Below are 19,171 nucleotides of genomic sequence, written 5' to 3'. Positions count from 1 at the left end.
GGCCTCAAAGAGGACAGCAAAGTCCTGCCCAGAACACTAGGCAGAAGATCAGTCAAGGGGACTTAATGAGCAAGAACCTGGATAAGCAGGCTAAACACATTTCTTGACCCCACAGACAAACTGCTCAGGCCGAAGGGCCCAACCTGGAGGCAACAGCTTTATACCTCCCAGTGAAGTCTCATTGGACCCTTCAGTCAGTTTATCCAAGAAGGTCCTGTTGGATCTCTAGGAGGGGCACTGTGGGGCAGAGGAGATGAGTAAGCAGCCCTCTGTGAAGGCAGGCAGCTCAGTTGGCAAACAAAGCAAGGCCTTGGAGCTGCCAGGCCCAGGATCTTGGTTCAAGGACCCCTCTTGCCAAGAAAAAAAGTAGATACAAAAACAGTTCCTTGGAAAATAAAATGGAATATAGTTTGGAATGACATTGAGTATTCTGTCATATATGGAGATTTTTAAACATTAAATTGTGTGTTATGTGCCGTCAAGTCATCTCTGACCTATGGCGACCCTGTGAATGAAAGATTTCCAAAACATTCTATCTTTACGGACTCCCAATATTTGTCTAAATAGCCTGTTTCTGGACTATTTTAATGATTTAAAAAAAAAATTATTGTTGATTTTATGTTTTTGTGATTTTAATGTATTTTTAAATGTTGTTAGCTGCCCTGAGCCCCTTTGTGGGAAGGACGGGATATAAATCGAATTAAATAAATAAATAAATAATTAAACAGGCTTAACATTAAATATGCAGCCGGACAAAACAGAATACATCCAATGATTGTCGTTTATCATCACGTTGTGGTGTTTTTTTAAATTGCATCTGGAACCAGCAAACAGAGTCCCAGCGAGCTTCTTTGGTCTGGTTTTTCTTTTCTTTTTTGTTAATAAATTTTTATTGGATGGGTCAATATATAATCAAATTCAAATACCAATACACTCCATTTCAATACCCCTGTATATGTTTCCCCACCCCTCCCCTCCCCTCCCCCCTTTTCAATAATGACTTCCAACTGCACTCCAACCCCCCGTTATTAATAATACCTTATTACTATATTAATATTATTCTTTTCTTACTATTAGTAAAGATCTTAGTTATATCTTATCTTAATTTCTTTAAAACCCCTCGAAAGACCATAATTGTCCCTTAACATCCCATTTCTTTTCTATATATTTTTTCAGCTTTTTCCAATCTTCCAAAAATGCTTCTTGATCTTGCTCCTTCAAATTTCTTGTTAGTTTGTCCATTTCAGCCATGTACAACAATTTCCTTGTTCACGCTTCAATTTCAGGTATTTCTTCTCTCTTTCAGTTCTGAGCATATATTATTCTAGCTGCTGATATCATATAATATAACAATATCTTATCATTTCTATTAACATCTTCCAAATGCAATGATAATAACATTTCTAGATTTTTTCCAACATTATAACGAAGTATCAAAGACATCTCAGTACATATTTTGGTCCAAAAGTCTCTAGCCTTACGACAAGTCCACCACGTATGAAATAGAGAACCTTCATGCTCCTTACATTTCCAACTCTTATTGGATAGCTGTTTGTTGGCTATGGCTAATTTTTTTGGTGTTAAGTACCATCTATATAACATTTTATAGCCATTCTCCCTATTACTAGTACATGTTGATATTTTTAAAGTATTTTTCCATAATTGTTCCCATGCTTCCATCATTATTTCATTATTACAGTTTATAGCCCACTTTACCATTTGCACCTTAACTGTTTCATCTTCCGTAAACCACTTCAATAACAATTTATACATTTTAGAAATAATTTTATTATTACCTCCCAACAATAATTCTTCTAACTCTGAATTCTTGGTTCTAAAGCCTGTTTTCCTTTAGTCTGAGTCAACTAAGTCTTTAATTTGTCTATATTGCAACCAACCATATTTAAAAGGCAACTCCTCATTTGGTTTAAGCTTCAACTCATTATCTGTTACTTCTGTTAAATCTTTGAGGGTAAGCCATTCCTTTCCTTTATATTCTAAGTTGGGGTTGATCACCTCAGCTGGTATAATCCACAGTGGTTTCTTCTGGTCTATAAATTTTTTGTACTTTAGCCAAGTCGATAATAAATTTCTTTTTAAGTAGTGGTGCTGGAACATTGCGTCTATTTTGTACATATATGCATGCCATCCAAAAGATTTATTATAGCCTTCCAAAGTTAGTAATTTATGATTGGTTAAAGACACCCATTCTTTTAGCCAAACGAGGCATATCGCTTCATGATAAAGTCGAAGATCAGGTAACTGCATTCCGCCCCTTTCCTTGGCATCACAAAGAACTTTCATTTTCACTCTTGGTTTCTTTCCTGCCCACACGAATTCCAATATTTTCTTCTGCCATTTTTCAAAATGTTTTTGTCTTTTATCATCGGTATTGTCTGCATTAGGAACATCATGGGTTGGTCTGGTTTTTCTTCTTCAGGTAATGGTCTGGATCCACGGAGGAGCGCTGGTGTTGGGAGGAGCTTTTATGTGTGATGGATCTGTACTCTCTGCTTATGAAGACGTGGTCGTTGTAACAATTCATTACAGGCTGGGCCTCCTCGGATTCTTTAGGTAAGACGGATGGTGACCAGGAGGGCCTTTTTCTTCTTTGTGAGGTTATGAGCCTCTCTTTACTTTAGGCTGTCTATGGGTCTGCTCCAGGTCCTGCCAAGCAGATATATTTTGGGAGTGCCCTGTAGTTATGCTGGAAACAGCCCACCCTCAATGTCTTCTCCAATTAGACACAAAGGACTGGAGTGTAGAGAGTGGTTTTATAACACTTTTCTTGGAAAAAGAGAAGAGGACACCCAAGGCAATTTCATGCTTAAGAAAATGTTTCCTTCTGGCTCCTCCCTTGAGCAGCAGAATTTTTAGAACCTTCATGACACCAAGACATCAGTGTAATTAATTATAACATGATTGGTTAGCAAGTGTTGCGCAGTAAGAAATTTCAACATGGAAATGTAGCAAAATACAATACACTTACATTCAGGTGTGTGGGGGCCTCTGGCATAGGGGAAGTATTTTCCGGCCACATGAGCTATATGGAAGTTTCCTCAACTGGAAAAACAGCAGCTCCGTGGAGTCATTTGGTATGGAGGGTGTGTGGAGCTTCAGTCCCTTCTTTCTGTGCACTGTGATCCTGATCCAGACACTCCCCATGAGCCCGAGAATCTAAGTTTCAACAAGGGACTCCCAGCACATGTTTTGATTAACAGGATTTGGGATGAACTCACAAAGGGATTGAAGCTATCCTGGCCTTCCACAAATAACGCAAAATTTAATTATTCAAGAGGGACTTTTGCTTAGATAGAAAGACTGTACTGAAAGGAAGTGGTCTCAAGAGATCCATCATTAGAGAGATAGGAACCCATCAGTAAAGGGATAGGAAGGGACCACAGACTACTACTACTGTTGCTGGAAACAGTGAAGGACCGTAGACTTCGATCATTATGATCCTACTCGGTAGTCCCTATGCTGGCTGTTGTGGGTTTTCCGGGCTGTATTTCCGTGGTCTTGGCATTGTAGTTCCTGACGTTTCGCCAGCAGCTGTGGCTGGCATCTTCAGAGGTGTAGCACCAAAAGACAGAGATCTCTCAGTGTCACAGTGTGCTACACCTCTGAAGATGCCAGCCACAGCTGCTGGCGAAACGTCAGGAACTACAATGCCAAGACCATGGCATACAGCCCGGAAAACCCACAACAGCCATCGTTCTCCGACCGTGAAAGCCTTCGACAATACAGTCCCTATGCTGTTTAATATGTCAGTCGTGGAATTGCTTATGCTCTTTCAACGTTTTTTTCAACTCTGTATTGGATTTCTGCTGAGAGCCAGTTTGGTGTAGTGGCTAAGAGCGGCAGGACTCTAATCTGGAGAACCGGGTTTGATTCCCCACTTCTCCGCTTGAAGCCATCTGGGTGACCTTGGCTCAGTCACAGCTTCTCAGAGCTCTCTCAGCCCCATCCATTTCACAGGGTGATTGTCATGAGGATAATGATAACACACTTTGTAAACTGCTCTGAGTGGGTGTTCTGTTGTCCTCCTGAACAAGTGGCATATAAATTGAATAATGTTGTTAGTTGTTTTCCAGCCAGTTGTTTACATCTTTGCAAACTGTATGTATATTTCTATTATATGTTTATTGAAATGTCTTTGATATTGACTGTACTGACTCACACTGTGTAATCTGCCTTGAGTCTCAGTGAGAGAGGCAGACTATAAATGATGTAGATAAATGAATAAATAATGTATAATGAGGCTCTCCTGAGACGTTATGTGGCTAGAGTTCTCGATACTGCCTCAGTAAATGTCAGGAGATTTGGGAGGCAGTACCTGGGTAGAAATGAGAGAGTTTGGTGAGGATGTGATGTCACTTCTGGGTGATGCTCTAGGCTGCCTTGACTAGTCTTGGGGTGGGGTGGGGGGGTTACCAAAGAGATTATGGGCGATTCCTTGAGTGTCACTAAGTGAAGCCCATTTTCACTCCTGCTCCTTAACTCCTTGTGGGTGGGAAACTGGGGCTGAGGGCTGGTAATTCCCAGGGTCAGCGTGCCCATAGAGGCCAGGTAGGTGGTGGCCTCAGGCGCAGGGTGCAGGAGGAAGCGCTGGAGGAGGCACAGGGGGCGGGAGCGCGCACCACAAAGCAGCAGCCTCCTATCCCTCCCGCCCTGCACCGCCGCCACCAGCACAAGCCCCTGGCCAGGCGCAGCCGCCGCAGGCAAGCATCTGCAGCGGCGCAGGCAACCAAGCAGGAGAGCTCAGAGGCTGCCCACCGCAGTGATCAGGCTGGCAGCGGTGACGGCGGCGCGCAAGCGCACTCCCCGTGATGATGTCACATGTGACATCATCACGCAGGCTGGTGCACGTGTGCGTGCCCGGCCAGATGGCCACGAGCGCCGCAAACCCTTGCGCCGCCCCTGGTAATTCCCCACTCCAGGTGGGTACATGGGAGGCTCATATGTGAATGTAAGGTAACAAGTGTCTGTATTATTTGCTTGTCTACCTGCAAAACTCCTCTGATGACATTATTTATGGAAATGTGACAGTGATTGACAGCTCTAGTGAAAGAAGAGGAAAACATAGGTGTGGAGAGGCAGGATTTAGGCATTTTTATGTCAAGCACTTAGGGCCAAGCTACAAGTGACGAATGATACTTGAACGGCAAATGAACAGACTCACATGTATTCCTCCCTGTTCACTTGCACTCCACTTAGTGATCAAGTGGAGCGCAAGTGAACAGGGAGGAATACACGTGAGCAAGGGTCATTTCATAGAAAAAGAGCTGCAGGAACTCATTAGCACGCCTCATTAGCATATGCCACATCCCTCGCCATCACCGGAAGTGTGTTATTAGCATAATTGGTTTGGTCGGGCCCGAAATGGCCGGGTAGGGCTGGTCACTTCGGGTTTCGCTTCGGGTAAAGCTACCCGAAGCGACCCACTTCGTGTAGCTTCAGAATTTCCCGAAGTGCGGCCAGCAAGATGGCCCCGCTTCGAAAATACCGAAGCTAAGCAATTCAAAGCAATTCATGTTGCTTCAGGTCGCTTCGGAGCGGCCGCTAGAGCGCCGTTTTGTTTTTTTTTAAGCACAGGAAGCTTTTACTTGCTGCTGCTGATCTCTATCGCTGGAGGCTTGCAATTGGTAATGGAGATCAGCAGCAGCAAGCAAAAGCTTCCCGTGCTTTAAAAAAAAAAGGCAATGTTTTGAAGCCTATTCAAGGCTTCCAGTTCCGGCTTTGGAGAGGGGAGGGGTAGGAGTAGTGAGTGACTCACTCTAACCTCCTCCTTCCCCCTCCCATCCCTGAAAATGTGGCAGGAGCTTTTGCTTGCTGCTGCTGATTTCCATTGCCAATGCAAGCAGCAAGCAAACCTGCACATTTGGAGGGATTCTTTGCACTGTTTGCAGACTTTGCAATGAGTGCAAGTGGGAGGAGAGGTTAGGAGTGGCCAATCCTACAGTAGTATTCTCCTTCCAGCCCAGCCAATGGGGATTCTCTGGCAGGAGAGTATCTTTTTTAAAATGCTGCAGTGCAGGGCTATAAATTGGAGGCTTCCTTTTAGGAATCTTCCAATTTACCCTGACGTTGAGAAAGCGGCTTTCCTGGACAGAAATTGGAAGAGGAGGACCCTGCTGCGGAGTGCTGCTGACTGGCCCTGCATCTCACTGGTAAGTGATTCTCACTGACTCACAAGATTCTTTGATCTTTGGGGGAGGGGGTGGTTGGGGGGCAATAGGTTTGGGAAAGGGTTTGTTTTAAGTTTGCATTTTATTTTTATTTTTTAAATTTAACAGTGGCTTCCTAGGGGCAGACTCATGCCAAGCCCTGGTGTGTGCCAAAGCTTTGGCCTAGGTGGTGGTGGTGGTGGGGAGGTTAACTTGAAGCTGGCCTACTGCTGCTCTGTTTAAAGTTTTTTTTTTACTATGCCTGCCTTTCATTTCTACAGTGGGTGGCTTCCCTGGTGTGTGCCAAGGCTTTGGCCTAGTTTTATACTCTGGTTTCCACACTTTGGGACTGAGGGGTTAGAATTTAGAAGTAGTTTTTAAAGAGTTAATATACTTATTTAATAACCAATTTCCATTCTGCTCTTTCCTAGAGACTGAGAGACTTGAGAGACTCCTGCTGCTGCTGTGGCTGGTCGAGCATCTTGTCTCTGCAGTCTTGCTGTGGAGGAGGACTTCCCCCGTTGAACTCCTGCCTGTCGCCTGACCATCGCTGGACTGCAGGAGTGGTGAGCGAGTCAGTGACTCACAGGGTTTTCTTGGGGGGGGGGGATTGTCTTGGTGGGTGTGGGGAGCAGAGGGGAGGATTAGGGGCTTGACTGGGTGGGAGTGAATTTTTTTAAAAAAAATTCTACATTGTGTGTGTGTGTGTGTGTGGTTAGAGGGGGAAGAGTTTTTCCTGGTGTGTGTGTCTGTGTGTGTGTCTCTGTGTGTGTCTGCCCGCAGTGTTGTGTTCTTGCTGTGTAACTTGAATCACAACAGGAAATAAAGATTTTTTGCATGTAACTGTGTTTTTCAGATTCTCTGGTGTATAGTGAGTTGTGTTCCTTTGGAGTGGGGGGAATGGTGTGCTGTGTCACACTACCATGCCTTTTTTCGGTATTTGAAGGTTGAAAAATAAAGATTTTAAACTTTATTCAGTGTGTGTTTGTGGTTTTGTTCTTTGGTGTTAGGTTAGTTCCCATCATAGGGAACAATGGGGCTGGCTGGCCAGCCCTCTCTGTAGGTCGTGGGGGAATTTTGGGGAGGGTGTATGTGGTTCAGGTGTGCTTTCACAGGGACAAGCTTGGACTCAGGAGTGTGCCCTCCATTATGGCACCCCTGGGATGTGCATAATTGCCCTGGGAAAGAGAGTTTAAAAGTTCCCATCATAGGGAACAATGGGAGATGGCTGGCCAGCCTGCTCTTGGGGTAAGGGCAAGTCTGGGAATGTTGGGGAGGGTGTCTTTGGGGCTGTGTGGGGCTTTTGGGGGTTTTGGGTTAGGCCCCCCCAAATGGCCCCCCAAAGTGGGAGCAGGTTGAGCCTTGGTGGGGGGTGGGAGGACAGGTAGGAGGAGGTCCCCTCAGGGTTGGGGGCATTTTGCATGCAAAATGCCACCCCTAGCCAGACAAGCCTCTTCTTTCCCCCCCCCATAGGATATAATGGAGAAAAGGAGGGGGGATAAGGGCAGCTTCTTTGAGAGGCCATAAAATGGCCCCCAAAGTGGGAGCAAACTTTCCAAAACTTGGGGAGTTGTTAGAGACGAGGTAGGAGAAGGTCTCCACCAAGTTTGGTTTGCCTCGGAAAGAAATTGCCCCCCCCAGAGCACCCGAAAGCCAGAAGTGAAATTGACACCCGAATCTTTCCGAAGCAAACCCGAAGCTTTACGAAGCTGTATTTCCGAAGCTGCTTGCCACTTCGGAAATACACTTTACCCGAAGCTGTTTCCCAGTTCGGGGAAACCCGAAGCGGGAAACCCGAAGCGACCAGGGCTTGCACAGCCCTATGGCCGGGATTTGGTTGCTGCCAGATGGGGGAGTGTTCCCACACCTGGCAGTGGCCTGATCAGGGCCATTTTGGCCCCTATCCAGGCCAATATGGGCCCAAAATGGCCCCCTATCCAAGCTGTTTTGGCCCCAATTCCAGCAGAAATTGCTATTTTTGGCCCTTTTGGACCCAGAATGCGGCCGAAAGGACCGGGATCGGGTCGGTGCCAGGCAGAGGAGGGTTCCCCCACCCCAAATGGCCAAAAGTCAGGTGAGCGGAGCCACCTGAGAGTGACCTTTTGGGGGAACTGCCGGAGCAGCGTTTCTGTGCGTTCACCCTCCAAATGAGCCCTGCACGTGAGTCTGTTCACTTGCCGTTCAAGTGTCATTCGTCACTTGTAGCTTGGCTCTCAGTCTATCGCGTAAGCTGTGTGGGAAGGGGATTGAAAATGCAGAGAACGTTAAAAGACTAGGCAGCCCAATCGGGAGAGATAAAAAAGCCTGAAGCAAAGAATGAGAACAGTGGAGTAGACCTCTAACTGTGTATGGATGAGAAATGGCAGTGGATGAAACTCTAATGAAAGGCCGAGGGACAGGAGAAACTAGATCATGTTGGCAGCAAAAAGAAGCAAGAACGGGGTAGTGGCTGAGTGTCTTCCCTTCATACTCTTCCAGCACTGGCTTGTAACAAGTAGAAAAATGCATGTAAATGATGTAGTCGATTCTCTGTTTCTGATTTTGTTGTGTACTGTGTCTGTCTTGCTTGTAGTACTGGATCTGTAGAAGCTCGTGGAAACTGGGGCTTATTGGATCAAATCGCAGCTCTCCAGTGGGTTCAGGAAAACATCAAGCAATTTGGAGGAGATTCCCAGTCTGTGACCATATTCGGCGAGTCTGCAGGAGCATTTAGCGTTGATGCTCAGGTGGGTATACTGACAGTGGTAGAATTTGCCTCTGCACCATCGTGCTCACTTCTTTATCCCCCAAAGCGGCCTTAAACCTCATTGGAGCAGGAGGCACTTCTGAAGTTCCTAGGAAGCATCACCTTTACATCTGCAAGGAGCTCCCATTCAGAAAAAGCTGCCCCTGTCATAGGAGGAAGCTTGCAATTGGCTAATATTTTGTGGAGCCTCCCAACATTTTGTGGTTGGACCTGGTCTTCATGGCAGCCATTGTATTATTAGAAACCCCCGTCTGTGCTCAAAATTCCCCAAATGCCCACAGGCTCAGCAAGGCTGGTGCAGCCCCCTGCAAAGCCATTCACAGAAACAGAGTTTGGAAGATGGGAAAGCCATGGCAAGTTAATGTGGAGGGAAACTCCCTCTCTCCTCATTATTAGGACTAGAGTGTGCTACAGGGCTTGGTCTTGTGTCCCAAATAGTGGGATTTATCCTGGTTCCATCCAACAGGGAGATCAAGGGAGATGGATAGGCTGGAACAGATCAGGTAATTCTCCTTCATCAAACCTTTCAGCCGAGGTTGTTTGCTTGCATTATCGGGGGGGGGGGGACTTTGCCTCCTTTGTGAAACTGGTTTGTGAAACTTTGGGTTTTTTTTATTGTGGACAGAATCTCAGTCCATCTTCAAACTCTAGATAACCTGCATTACTAGTTAACATTTCTCGAATAATGGTTGCCTTTCCTAGACTATTCATATATCACAAACCAGACAGTTTGTGATATATGTCGTTGCCATAATATGTTACTGTTAAAGATTGTTAAATGCCCATATTGTTGATCTTATTATCGAATGTTGTTTTCCCTGACTGGACCAACTTCTGTGTTATAAGCTGTTACATAAGTTTGTTGTTAGTTTGTGTTCAGAAAACTATATGAATTAAAAAAATGTTTAAAATACGGTCATGCCAGATGAGACCAAAACATAAACCTTCAAAGTTTCCAACGGAGTGCATATAACCCTTAGCACCTGCCTGGGTCTCCTTTGGTCAAGAGGCTGCATTTACACCTCCTCAGAGAAATAACCAGGTTCACCTACTATTCAAACACCTTAGATCTTTAATATATCCTAAACTGCATACTTTTTTCCTTCAGGTATTATCTCCGTTATCCAAGGGTTTGTTTAAGAGAGCCATATCAGAAAGTGGAGTTGTTCAGATTCCAGGTTTGTTGACTTCCCACCCAGAAGTCCTTGCGAAAGTAAGTGTGCTGTTGTGTAACATTTGTATTGTGCTCCTAAGAATAGCCCCTCCTCAAATTGCTCACCCCAGAGAAAACCCACTGGAAACAGTTCCAGGCAAATATTGTCCCGGAGTGCGTGTGTGTGAAATTCAAGCATTTGCTATCATTTAGAGGAACAAATCTAGGCAAAAAGGATTTCTTTATTAGATTCAAGGGATATATCTGATTGAATAGGGTTAGAAAAGTGACAGGTTAAAAGTGACCAAGATGTGCATGAAACACAACATAAGCCCTTTGCAGACAAAATGCTGGCGTTCTGTTTCTGCAGTGTGGTAGCTTGTTGGCCCCTGTAATGCAGCTGATATACACAGTCACCATATTGTGTATATCAGGTGAATGGATGCTGTACCTGCGTGGAAAATGCACACGTTGCCCTTTTTTCACAATAGAGTGATTGTGCATATTGCACTCTCCTGCTTCCATACATGTATATCATTTGGTAATGCACTATTGTATTTGCTTTTAAATTTATGTAAGCCATCCATAGCGCACCTTGCAACCTGTTGCTTGGTCTGGAAGCCCACTGAAACGCACAATAGTAACGCTAAGACAGTAAGCTCAGCAACCTCTTCATCACCACCCCAGTGGGGCAATGCCTATTCTTCATTGTTCATATCGATGGTTTACAAGTAAAGGCTGGTGTCAACAAATCTAATAACTTAACCAAAATTGATGGAGTGTGTACTGTATTCTGTCTGTCCTGTAGCTCTCTAATAAGTGTTTGAGCTTCAGGGGTTTCAAGAAGAGCATTAGCTCTCGCTTCCACGTGGTGGGCCCAACGGGCTGGCTTCAATAAATAGCCCTCTTGGCAAAGGGGGACCTCATGGGCTAATAGTAGAACCTCAAAATTCCCTTTGATTGAAAGTGACAGGGGCAAGTGGTCACCTCCAAGGTAAGTTTCCACTTGCAATTTCATTTTATATGGGATTATATCAGGGGAGACTCAAAAATAGTCTATCAAACTTGCACCTCTGTTTGAGAAGAACGTGTAGTCTCCCCTTTCATCGATGCCGGCCCACCCGTTTAGAATGATCATATTGGTCTTCAGAACAAAATCCAAGAGTTTCAGGCCTGCGGGACTAACTTTCCCATCTTCAGATCTCCTTTCGTAGAAGTACAGATATCCCAGATCAGTCGATTCAATCTCAGTAAATCCTGCTGAGGCCAGCCATAATTCATCATTCATTCCAATACGGGCATTTAAATCCCTGCCATCAAAATCTTTGCTCTAGGGTGGAAAATGGTTAGTCTATCTATCAGATTCTCTTGAGACCAAGCCTGATTTAAAAGGACTTTGTTAGAGATAGGAGGGATATAGACTGCCACCAAAATAAGGGCACTGACATTCAGCTCCAAATAAATAACTAACGTTGAAGGAGAGGATGAAGAAGTTCTACTCTATCATATTTCAGAGCATTTGAGATCATACAAGAGAGGCCAGCTTTAGGGCGCCCCCCTTTCCTCCCTCTTATTGCTTTCTCCGTGAAGGTTGTGTATCCTGGGAGGGACACATCTTCCAAGTCTCTTGGAGTAGTATTATTGAAAAGTTGTTGAGGAACTCAGCTACAGCTGGAGACCCTATCCTAGATGTCCATCCCGCCACGTTCCATGAAAGGATTTTGACAGGGGTACTTGGGAGTCAATCTTGGGAGAATGGCAAGATCGGATCTGGGGTCTATGTGGTGTGAGCCTTGGTTTTTCTCATTACAATCCTGGGTTCGAGGGGCAGCGGGGCATTGCCTTCATGCTCCATGTCGCTAGCTTCAAGCTCATTGAGAGCTCCATCATGAGCACTTGTTTGGGCAATTGGGGTGGAGTCAATTTCTGCAGGACTTTGTGTTTCGAGCCTGCTGTATTTTCTATGAGACGATCGATGAAGATCCTCTAGTTTCTGTTGAAGAACTTGAAAACGTTTTATCATATTGCCCTGTTCTTGTAAGTCCAGGTTGGAAAAGGATATAAACAAGTTGCTTTCAATTGAGTCCAAAGCTGATGTAGCAGTTAGATCATGGAATTTGCTAGCTAAATTATTGGTGGGGTCATTAGTTGGATTCAGATTTAGTTTCCTTTCTATTGTTGGGGGATGGCTTTCCCTGCTTGCCTTCCCTTTCATTAGATTCCTTTTTCTGGTCTAAAGATGGTGGTAAATCTTTACATAGGTCGATGTTGTCAATAGACCTATTCATCTTTCTATCACAACTTCTTCTTTCAGAGATGAAACGTTTTAATGGAACCAGTGGTTTAACTATTGGGTCACGGAGGTTCTTTAAGGGAGTTATTCCATATATTTGTAGAAAATTGCTTTTAGCCAAAATAAGTCTTGGTAACCTTGGGGAAAAGAATGTAAGTAGAATATGATCATGGTATATTGGACCCTGGATTCTTTCTACTGTTCTTAAGTCTATATGTGGTACATTCAGGAAGAAGGCTAGATGTTGCTTAGCACGCCATTTCGGGAGCCAATTAATATGCTTCCCTTGGTAAGGATAGATCTTCAACACAACCTGACAAACGTCCTCATCCGGAATTGAATGGGGAACTGCGCCAAAATAAGTCCTCCCAGAGGCCCTTCCTCTCACTTCCTTTAGTGGGCAGGTCCCAGGAGGAAGATTATTATTTAATTGGGTCTTTTGATTAATCAGTGATTGTGCCTGGAAGTTCTGGGTTATCAGGTCCAATTTATCATAGATCTTGGCAAGAGCCTGACTTATTAACACTGTTTGATTGGCTAAATAGCCCAGGGTTTCTGCTTTACTTGGTTCTGGACCTCCATTTCCTGATAACAGAATTTCAGAAAGATTAGTAAAATTCAGTTCCTTCTGGCTTTCATCTGATCGTAGGTGTTGCGGGTTGGAGTTTGGAGACAGCCCTGACTCTTCAGACAAACACTGGTATCTGTTTGCCTGTCTACTGCAGTTTGAGAATCCCTCTGGGAAAAAAATCTTCCATTTTACTTTGCTTAGAGCAGGGAGCAGGAATATCATTGAATGGGCAGCCCCATTTCTTTCCCACTTATTATTAAATTCCAATTATAGGTTTTACTTGTTAAGACAAGTTAAAATATTATAATAACACAGCAGTAGCGTAAAGTTCAACTTCTTAGACTTATCACAATACAGTTGGAAAAATAAATGCAGCTGGATAGTTACACCCTATTAATCTTATTCTCCACTTTCCCTTGCTCCACCGCACACCCGATCAGAATCAAACAACAAGATAAATGAAATAAATTAAAATAAATAAATGAAATAAATAGAATAAAACCTCCCACAGCCAGGCTGAGGAAAGAAAGCAGAAACGTCCTCTAAAGCAGGGGGCAAAACTCACACACCCAGCAGCAGTCTAGAGTGGCCATTAAAAGCACCAACCGGCTAAGCAACAGAACAGAAATGAGATTAAAGAACAAAGAGCTAAACGGAAACAGCACAAAGAGTTAAAAGGAAACAGCAAAGAGTACACAAGTTTGCCACCTATAATAAGTGAGAGAAATCAGTCTCCTTCCCTACTCTGTTCATATCATAATTGCTTTTAATTGCCGTCTTTTTAAAATCTTAACAAAGGAAATAGCAACTGTCTTCGGCTGTGGGACAAACAATGCTGAAATGGTGCGTTGCTTGAGGAGCAAAACAGAGCAAGAATTAAAATCCTTGATGAAGGTAGGTAAAAGCCATGGGAGGGTCTTGTGCTGTTATGTTGCAGTATGGTGATAGGTCCTAAAATCCAACTGAATCAATGGGAACATGCCTGATTGTAAATTCATTCATTCATTTGGAGGCTTGTCCTCTGCACTTTTTATCCACAAGGTTTTGCAAGATGCTATCCATGGTGACCTTGGAAAAGATCAAGTGTCCAGTAGCTTCTATAAGACTAACTAAATTTGTGGTAGGGTAGAGTCATAGCTCACTTCTTCAGGTACTTAGAGGTGCTAGTGGACTCTTTTCTACTGCCACAGACAGACTAAGAGCAGAACTACAAGTGACAAAAGGCAAAGATTGGACACTTGTCTGCTTCCCTCAAGTTTTGATGGGAAATGTAGGCATCCTGGTCTTGCAGCTTGGCTCTCTGACTGATGTCCAATGGACTTTTCAACTGTCACTTGTCCAACATTCTGCCAAGCTGCCTAAATTTCCCATCAAAACTTGAGGGAAGTTGACAAGTGTCCAACCTGTGCCTTTTGTCACTTGTAGTTCCGCTCTAACATGACATGGCTACCTTTCCTGATCTATGGTGAACATAGATTTTAATTATTTTATTTAAAAGGCTATGTGCTACGTAGACTTGTTTGAATAAACTGACATATCTAAAAGGTGAACATAAAGCAATGAACTGATATATGTTGTGTAGAGTTTATGCTGGCCGTTGCCTGAGCTATTAAATTCCAGGATGCTGAAAAACAGATCATTCATGTTCTCAACAGTTCATCTATATTCTTTTCAAATATGGATGAACGCCAACCATCGAGGGATTTATTTATGTATTTATTAGATAATTTATTTGCTCCCTCTCTGGAGACCTGTTCTAGTAAGGAAAGAAAAAAGAGTTAAAAATTCAATTCACCAATGAAACAGCAGTCAGCACTGCCTTCACCAGCAACAAAATTATTTGCTCTATAAGTTTTCTACATGTTGTTGATACACTGAATGTCAAGAATACTCTGTAAAGGTGACAAACTGGTGGCAGCCGTAGCGTGGAAATAGGCCTTCACCGACCAGTTGTATCACAGCCTGTTCCTCTCTCCACCCTCCTGCCTACCTGATTCTGCAGCTGTTATCTTGTTTTTCTGATACTGGCCGTTTCCAGATGGCGTACCTGAAGCTGCTCCATGCCGCAATGTTGTGGATCGTGCCGGGGAAAACGCGAAATATCGCGTTTTCTCGCGCGAGTTTTGCATGACGTCGTGTTTTCGCCAGCATGATCTACAACATTGCGGCACGGAGCGGCTTCAGGTAAGCCATCTGGAAACGGCCATTGTGTTGAGCAGCTCTCTGCTCATGGGCTGATGCACCTTTTCTCTGAAAAAACCTAAAGAGTCTGGGACTTTTGCTGTAGAAAAAAGACCACCATGGGATGACATGATAGAGTCTTATAAAATTATGCAGGGGGTGGTGAAATTAGATAGAAAGAGGGTTTTTTTTCTCATATGCTAGATCTCCGGCAACACATTCAGAACAAACAATAGAAAGGACTTCTTTATTCAAAGCGTATTTAAATGGTGGGATTCACTGCTAGCAAATGTAGCGACAGCTGCAAATAACAACAACAACAACAACAACAACAACAACAACCTAGTTCTCCAAATTAGAGTCCCGCTGCTCTTAACCACTACACCGAACTGGCTCTCACCAGTAGGTGGAATTTACTGCCAATGGAGAATTGTAGAATTCGCCGCCAGTGCATGTGGTGATGGCTTTTAATGGGGACTGGAAAGCTTCATGGAGGATAGGTCCTTCAAGCAGCTACTAGCAATGGTGACTAAAGGGATCCTCTTCATTCAGAGGCAGTAAGTCTCTGGATCCCAGTGCTGGGAGGCAAAATCAGAGGAAGGCCTTGGCCCCTATGCCCTGTCATTCACCCTCCAGGGCAACGGGTTGGCCACTGTATGAAACAGGATGCTGAACTACATAGACCTCTCTTCCAATCCAGCAGGCTCTTCTTGTGTTATGTTATGGGTCAGGGTGAGTCCCTAGCATCTTGCTTCTCTGTGTTTCAGACAATCGGGGATGAACTGGAGGCCTGCACCATAGCTATGTCTGAACCTTCCAGTTCTCTGGCTGCAGCAAAGGGGGTGGTGGACAGAAATACCACTTGTGCAGGGGCTGCATTTGGGGTGTACATTTGAGAATCTGCCAGTGCAGTTGGGGGTGTGTGGACCATGCTGCTAATTGTCAGCAGTTATAGATATATAGGAAGATATATTCCACAGGAGTTCAGAAGACCTACAGAATGCAGGATTCAGTTTGCTGAGAACCAGACCAGGCATGGGATAGTGGCCCGACTGGGGGGAGAGTAAGCCTTTTATCCATGCTGTTTTTGCCATTTAAATGTCCTCTTTCCCAGAGCTGCTGTTGGCCAATTGGGGAAAGCATACAGGTACCATAGCAGGGAAATGATAAGATTCTCCCTAGCACCTGGCAGGGCAATGCAGATTACCTGTTTACTATGAAGGTACAGGCACTGCCTGGCAAGCAGATGCTTGTCTGTGTTCGCCCTGCCTGTGGTTTGGCAGGTTCTTCCTTGCACTGAATGGGGTGGAGATTGGGGCAACTTCTTGGCCTTGGCCGTAGAGCTCCTTGGTGTAGGTTGACCACTTGCTGATGCTGCTCTAGACTCTACCCACGTGCAAGCATAGAAATTATTATAATGATCCTGAAAACTGGGTGTGCAGTTGGCATGCTGCTGATACAGTTTGGGCCTATGCAGAAGCTGGAGCTTGTTGGGTTTTACGTACGCGTCTAGCTTAGCTCAGATTGGCTTCATTCTAAATATGAATGTCTTGGAATGTTCTTCCTATAGGAAGCAAGCACACATTTAAGATATGTTTTCCTTTTAAAAATCCAACCACAGGAAATTAGAAGCATGAATGCAGTTGTGGACGGCAAGTTCTTTCCAAAGGCACCCGAAGAGCTTCTGGCTGCAAAGGAGTTCAGCATTGTGCCATATCTACTAGGCGTAAATAATGATGAATACGGTTGGGCCGTGCCTCTTGTAAGACATTTGTTTCTTCTTTCTGTATCACCAGCACCTGCATTATCTGAAAAGGTGCCTTAGGGATGAGTCATATGCTATATAAGCCCTCCATGGCCTGTATGAGGACTTTCTGTCAAATGAGTGCCTAGAGTTCCCTACGAGGACTTCCGTTCCCAGGTGCACACTGGCTGGATTTAGATCAGAACCATGACCCGTGGGGCAAGTGGCTCAAGCCTCCCCCTCTTCTCATGCACCATTTTCCCAACCCAGGGAGCCACTGTTTGCCCCACCAGGAGAACTTGAGAGCAAATGTAGCATAGTGGCTAGAGTGCTGGACTAGGACCTGGGAGACCCAGGTTCAATTCCTCATTCTGCCATAGAAGGTTTCTGGGTGGCCTTGGGCTGGCCTCACACACTCTTGGCCTACCCTACAACTCTGTCGGGAAAAGATGGCGCTGGGGAGACTGTGGTGAGCCGCTTTGAGCTCCCATTGGAGCAGAAGTGGGCATAAATTATGGCTAATGTGTGCTGATGGCTAGGTTTCCAGCAGGAAGCTCCCAGAATACCTCTGGTAGAAATGCATCCGTCAGCCACAAGGACTTTGTAATATGTGAATCTGCCTTAGCATAGATCAGATACGGGGAACATCTTGGAATGTCTTGCAGTTCTGTTTTGCCAAGTGCTTTCCATACTACTCCCATTTCTTCTCCAGCCTTGTATTAACCATGTATTAACCACATCTTTGCAAAGGGGAATGAAAAAATAGGAACAGGAGATGGGGTGTACAGCACTTTCACAGGCACTGAACAACTTTCGGTCCACTTTCAATGCACGTTAGCAATCATTTGCAAGTGGATTTTTCCATGTCACACAGTAAAATCCAGTGCATTGAAAGTGCGTCATTCAGCAGGTGTGAAAGTGTCCCCCAAGTCAAGTTTAAGGTGTCAGACATAGTTTAGCCAGCTCCCCAGAAGGTAGACAGCTGAGTGCATCATTCTGCATTGGGCACAAGTCCATCATTTCAACAACAATGGCATAAAAAAAGATAAATTCAATGCTGAGAGGCTGTGGCTCAGTGGAGAAGCTTCTGCTTTGCATGCAGAGGGTCCCAGGTTCAATCCCTTGCATCTCCAGTTAAGAGGACCAGGCAGTAGGTGATCCACAAACCTGGTTGAGATGCTGGAGAGCTACTGCCAGTCTGAATAAATAATACTGAGCTTAATGGACAGATGGTTTGATTCAATACAAGGCAGCTTCATGTGTTTCTGTGTATGCAGTTCTGCAAAAGCTATTCATGGATAAGACTTTTCTGTCCACGCATTATTACCTTATATCTTCTGCTGCCATTGAAGTGGCATAATCTCACACTGAACAATATTGAATGCAAGTGCAAAAATGTTATTATTATTTTTTTACACACAGGTAGCGCATTCCCAAGATATGAAAGATGGTATAAATCGTGAGAACATCACAGCAGCATTCCAGGGTATAGCCTCTGTGTTGGTAAGAGAGAAGCAGATACTCCATGCTTTTTGGACCGTGGAATGGCTTGTTTATGTAGTAGTAGTATTCCTTATTACAGCACTTAGCCAGTACATTTACAATAAAAATTTAAGTGCACATTTTACAACCATTTAAAACATGAAACATATGAGTATATACAATTTGAAAACATAATTTCCTAATATCTATCAAAATTTGTAAAGACCAGGAAGTCAGCATAGTTCTAAGCAAGCAACCGAGATGGAGGCCTACACTCCAATGGGCTTTAACGACCAGAGCACAAAATTTTGCTATCTGGTGTAGTGCAGTAAAATCTGAGTTTGACAGCAGTTTCTCTAATTTGTTCTTATCCAGATGTTCTGAGATACCTTCCAGATAGGGGTGTGCAGTTCGGGTTAATGAAACCCGAAAAAATCCCGACTCACCCTGATTCGGGGTGATTCGGGGAAACCCGAATCGATTCGGGTTTCCCGAATCAGCATGCCCCGAATTGATTCGGGGCGATTCGGGGCGATTCGGGAAAGCTATTTCAATGGGAAAAAGCCTCCCCAGGCTTCTCTGAAGCCTGGGGGAGGCATTTTCCCACCAAATCAAGCCAAAATTGGTGGGGGCCTTCCTCTAACTCCCCTCTAACAACCCCCCAAGTTTCAGACCGATTGGACTTTGGGGGGGCATGTTATCTCATTCCGAGATAACGATAACGAGTAACCTGCTCAAGAATATGGCCATTAATGTATAAATTCCATGATACCTGGAAAGACTTAAGAAAAATATTATAGACCCTTTAAAAAATGCAGGGAAGATCTAATTCAA

The 19,171-nt window shown here is 44.3% G+C and overlaps 1 protein-coding gene across 1 annotated transcript in view; it reads left to right on the top strand.

Annotated features, from left to right (window-relative positions):
• The window catches only part of LOC129343935 (fatty acyl-CoA hydrolase precursor, medium chain-like), a 42,304-nt gene that overhangs the window by 17,575 nt on the left and 5,558 nt on the right, over positions 1-19,171 (top strand). Inside the window, exons 4-9 of the mRNA XM_055000347.1 lie at positions 2,441-2,574; positions 8,740-8,893; positions 10,022-10,126; positions 13,729-13,824; positions 16,733-16,873; positions 18,278-18,358. Of these exons, the coding sequence (XP_054856322.1) occupies positions 2,441-2,574; positions 8,740-8,893; positions 10,022-10,126; positions 13,729-13,824; positions 16,733-16,873; positions 18,278-18,358 (711 nt within the window). The remainder of the gene's footprint in view (positions 1-2,440; positions 2,575-8,739; positions 8,894-10,021; positions 10,127-13,728; positions 13,825-16,732; positions 16,874-18,277; positions 18,359-19,171) is intronic.

This window comes from Eublepharis macularius, chromosome 16 (genome assembly GCF_028583425.1).
Source record: "Eublepharis macularius isolate TG4126 chromosome 16, MPM_Emac_v1.0, whole genome shotgun sequence".
Lineage (NCBI taxonomy): Eukaryota > Metazoa > Chordata > Lepidosauria > Squamata > Eublepharidae > Eublepharis > Eublepharis macularius.
The sequence above is the reverse complement of the archived record's forward strand: the minus strand, read 5'-3'. Positions and strand labels throughout refer to the sequence as shown.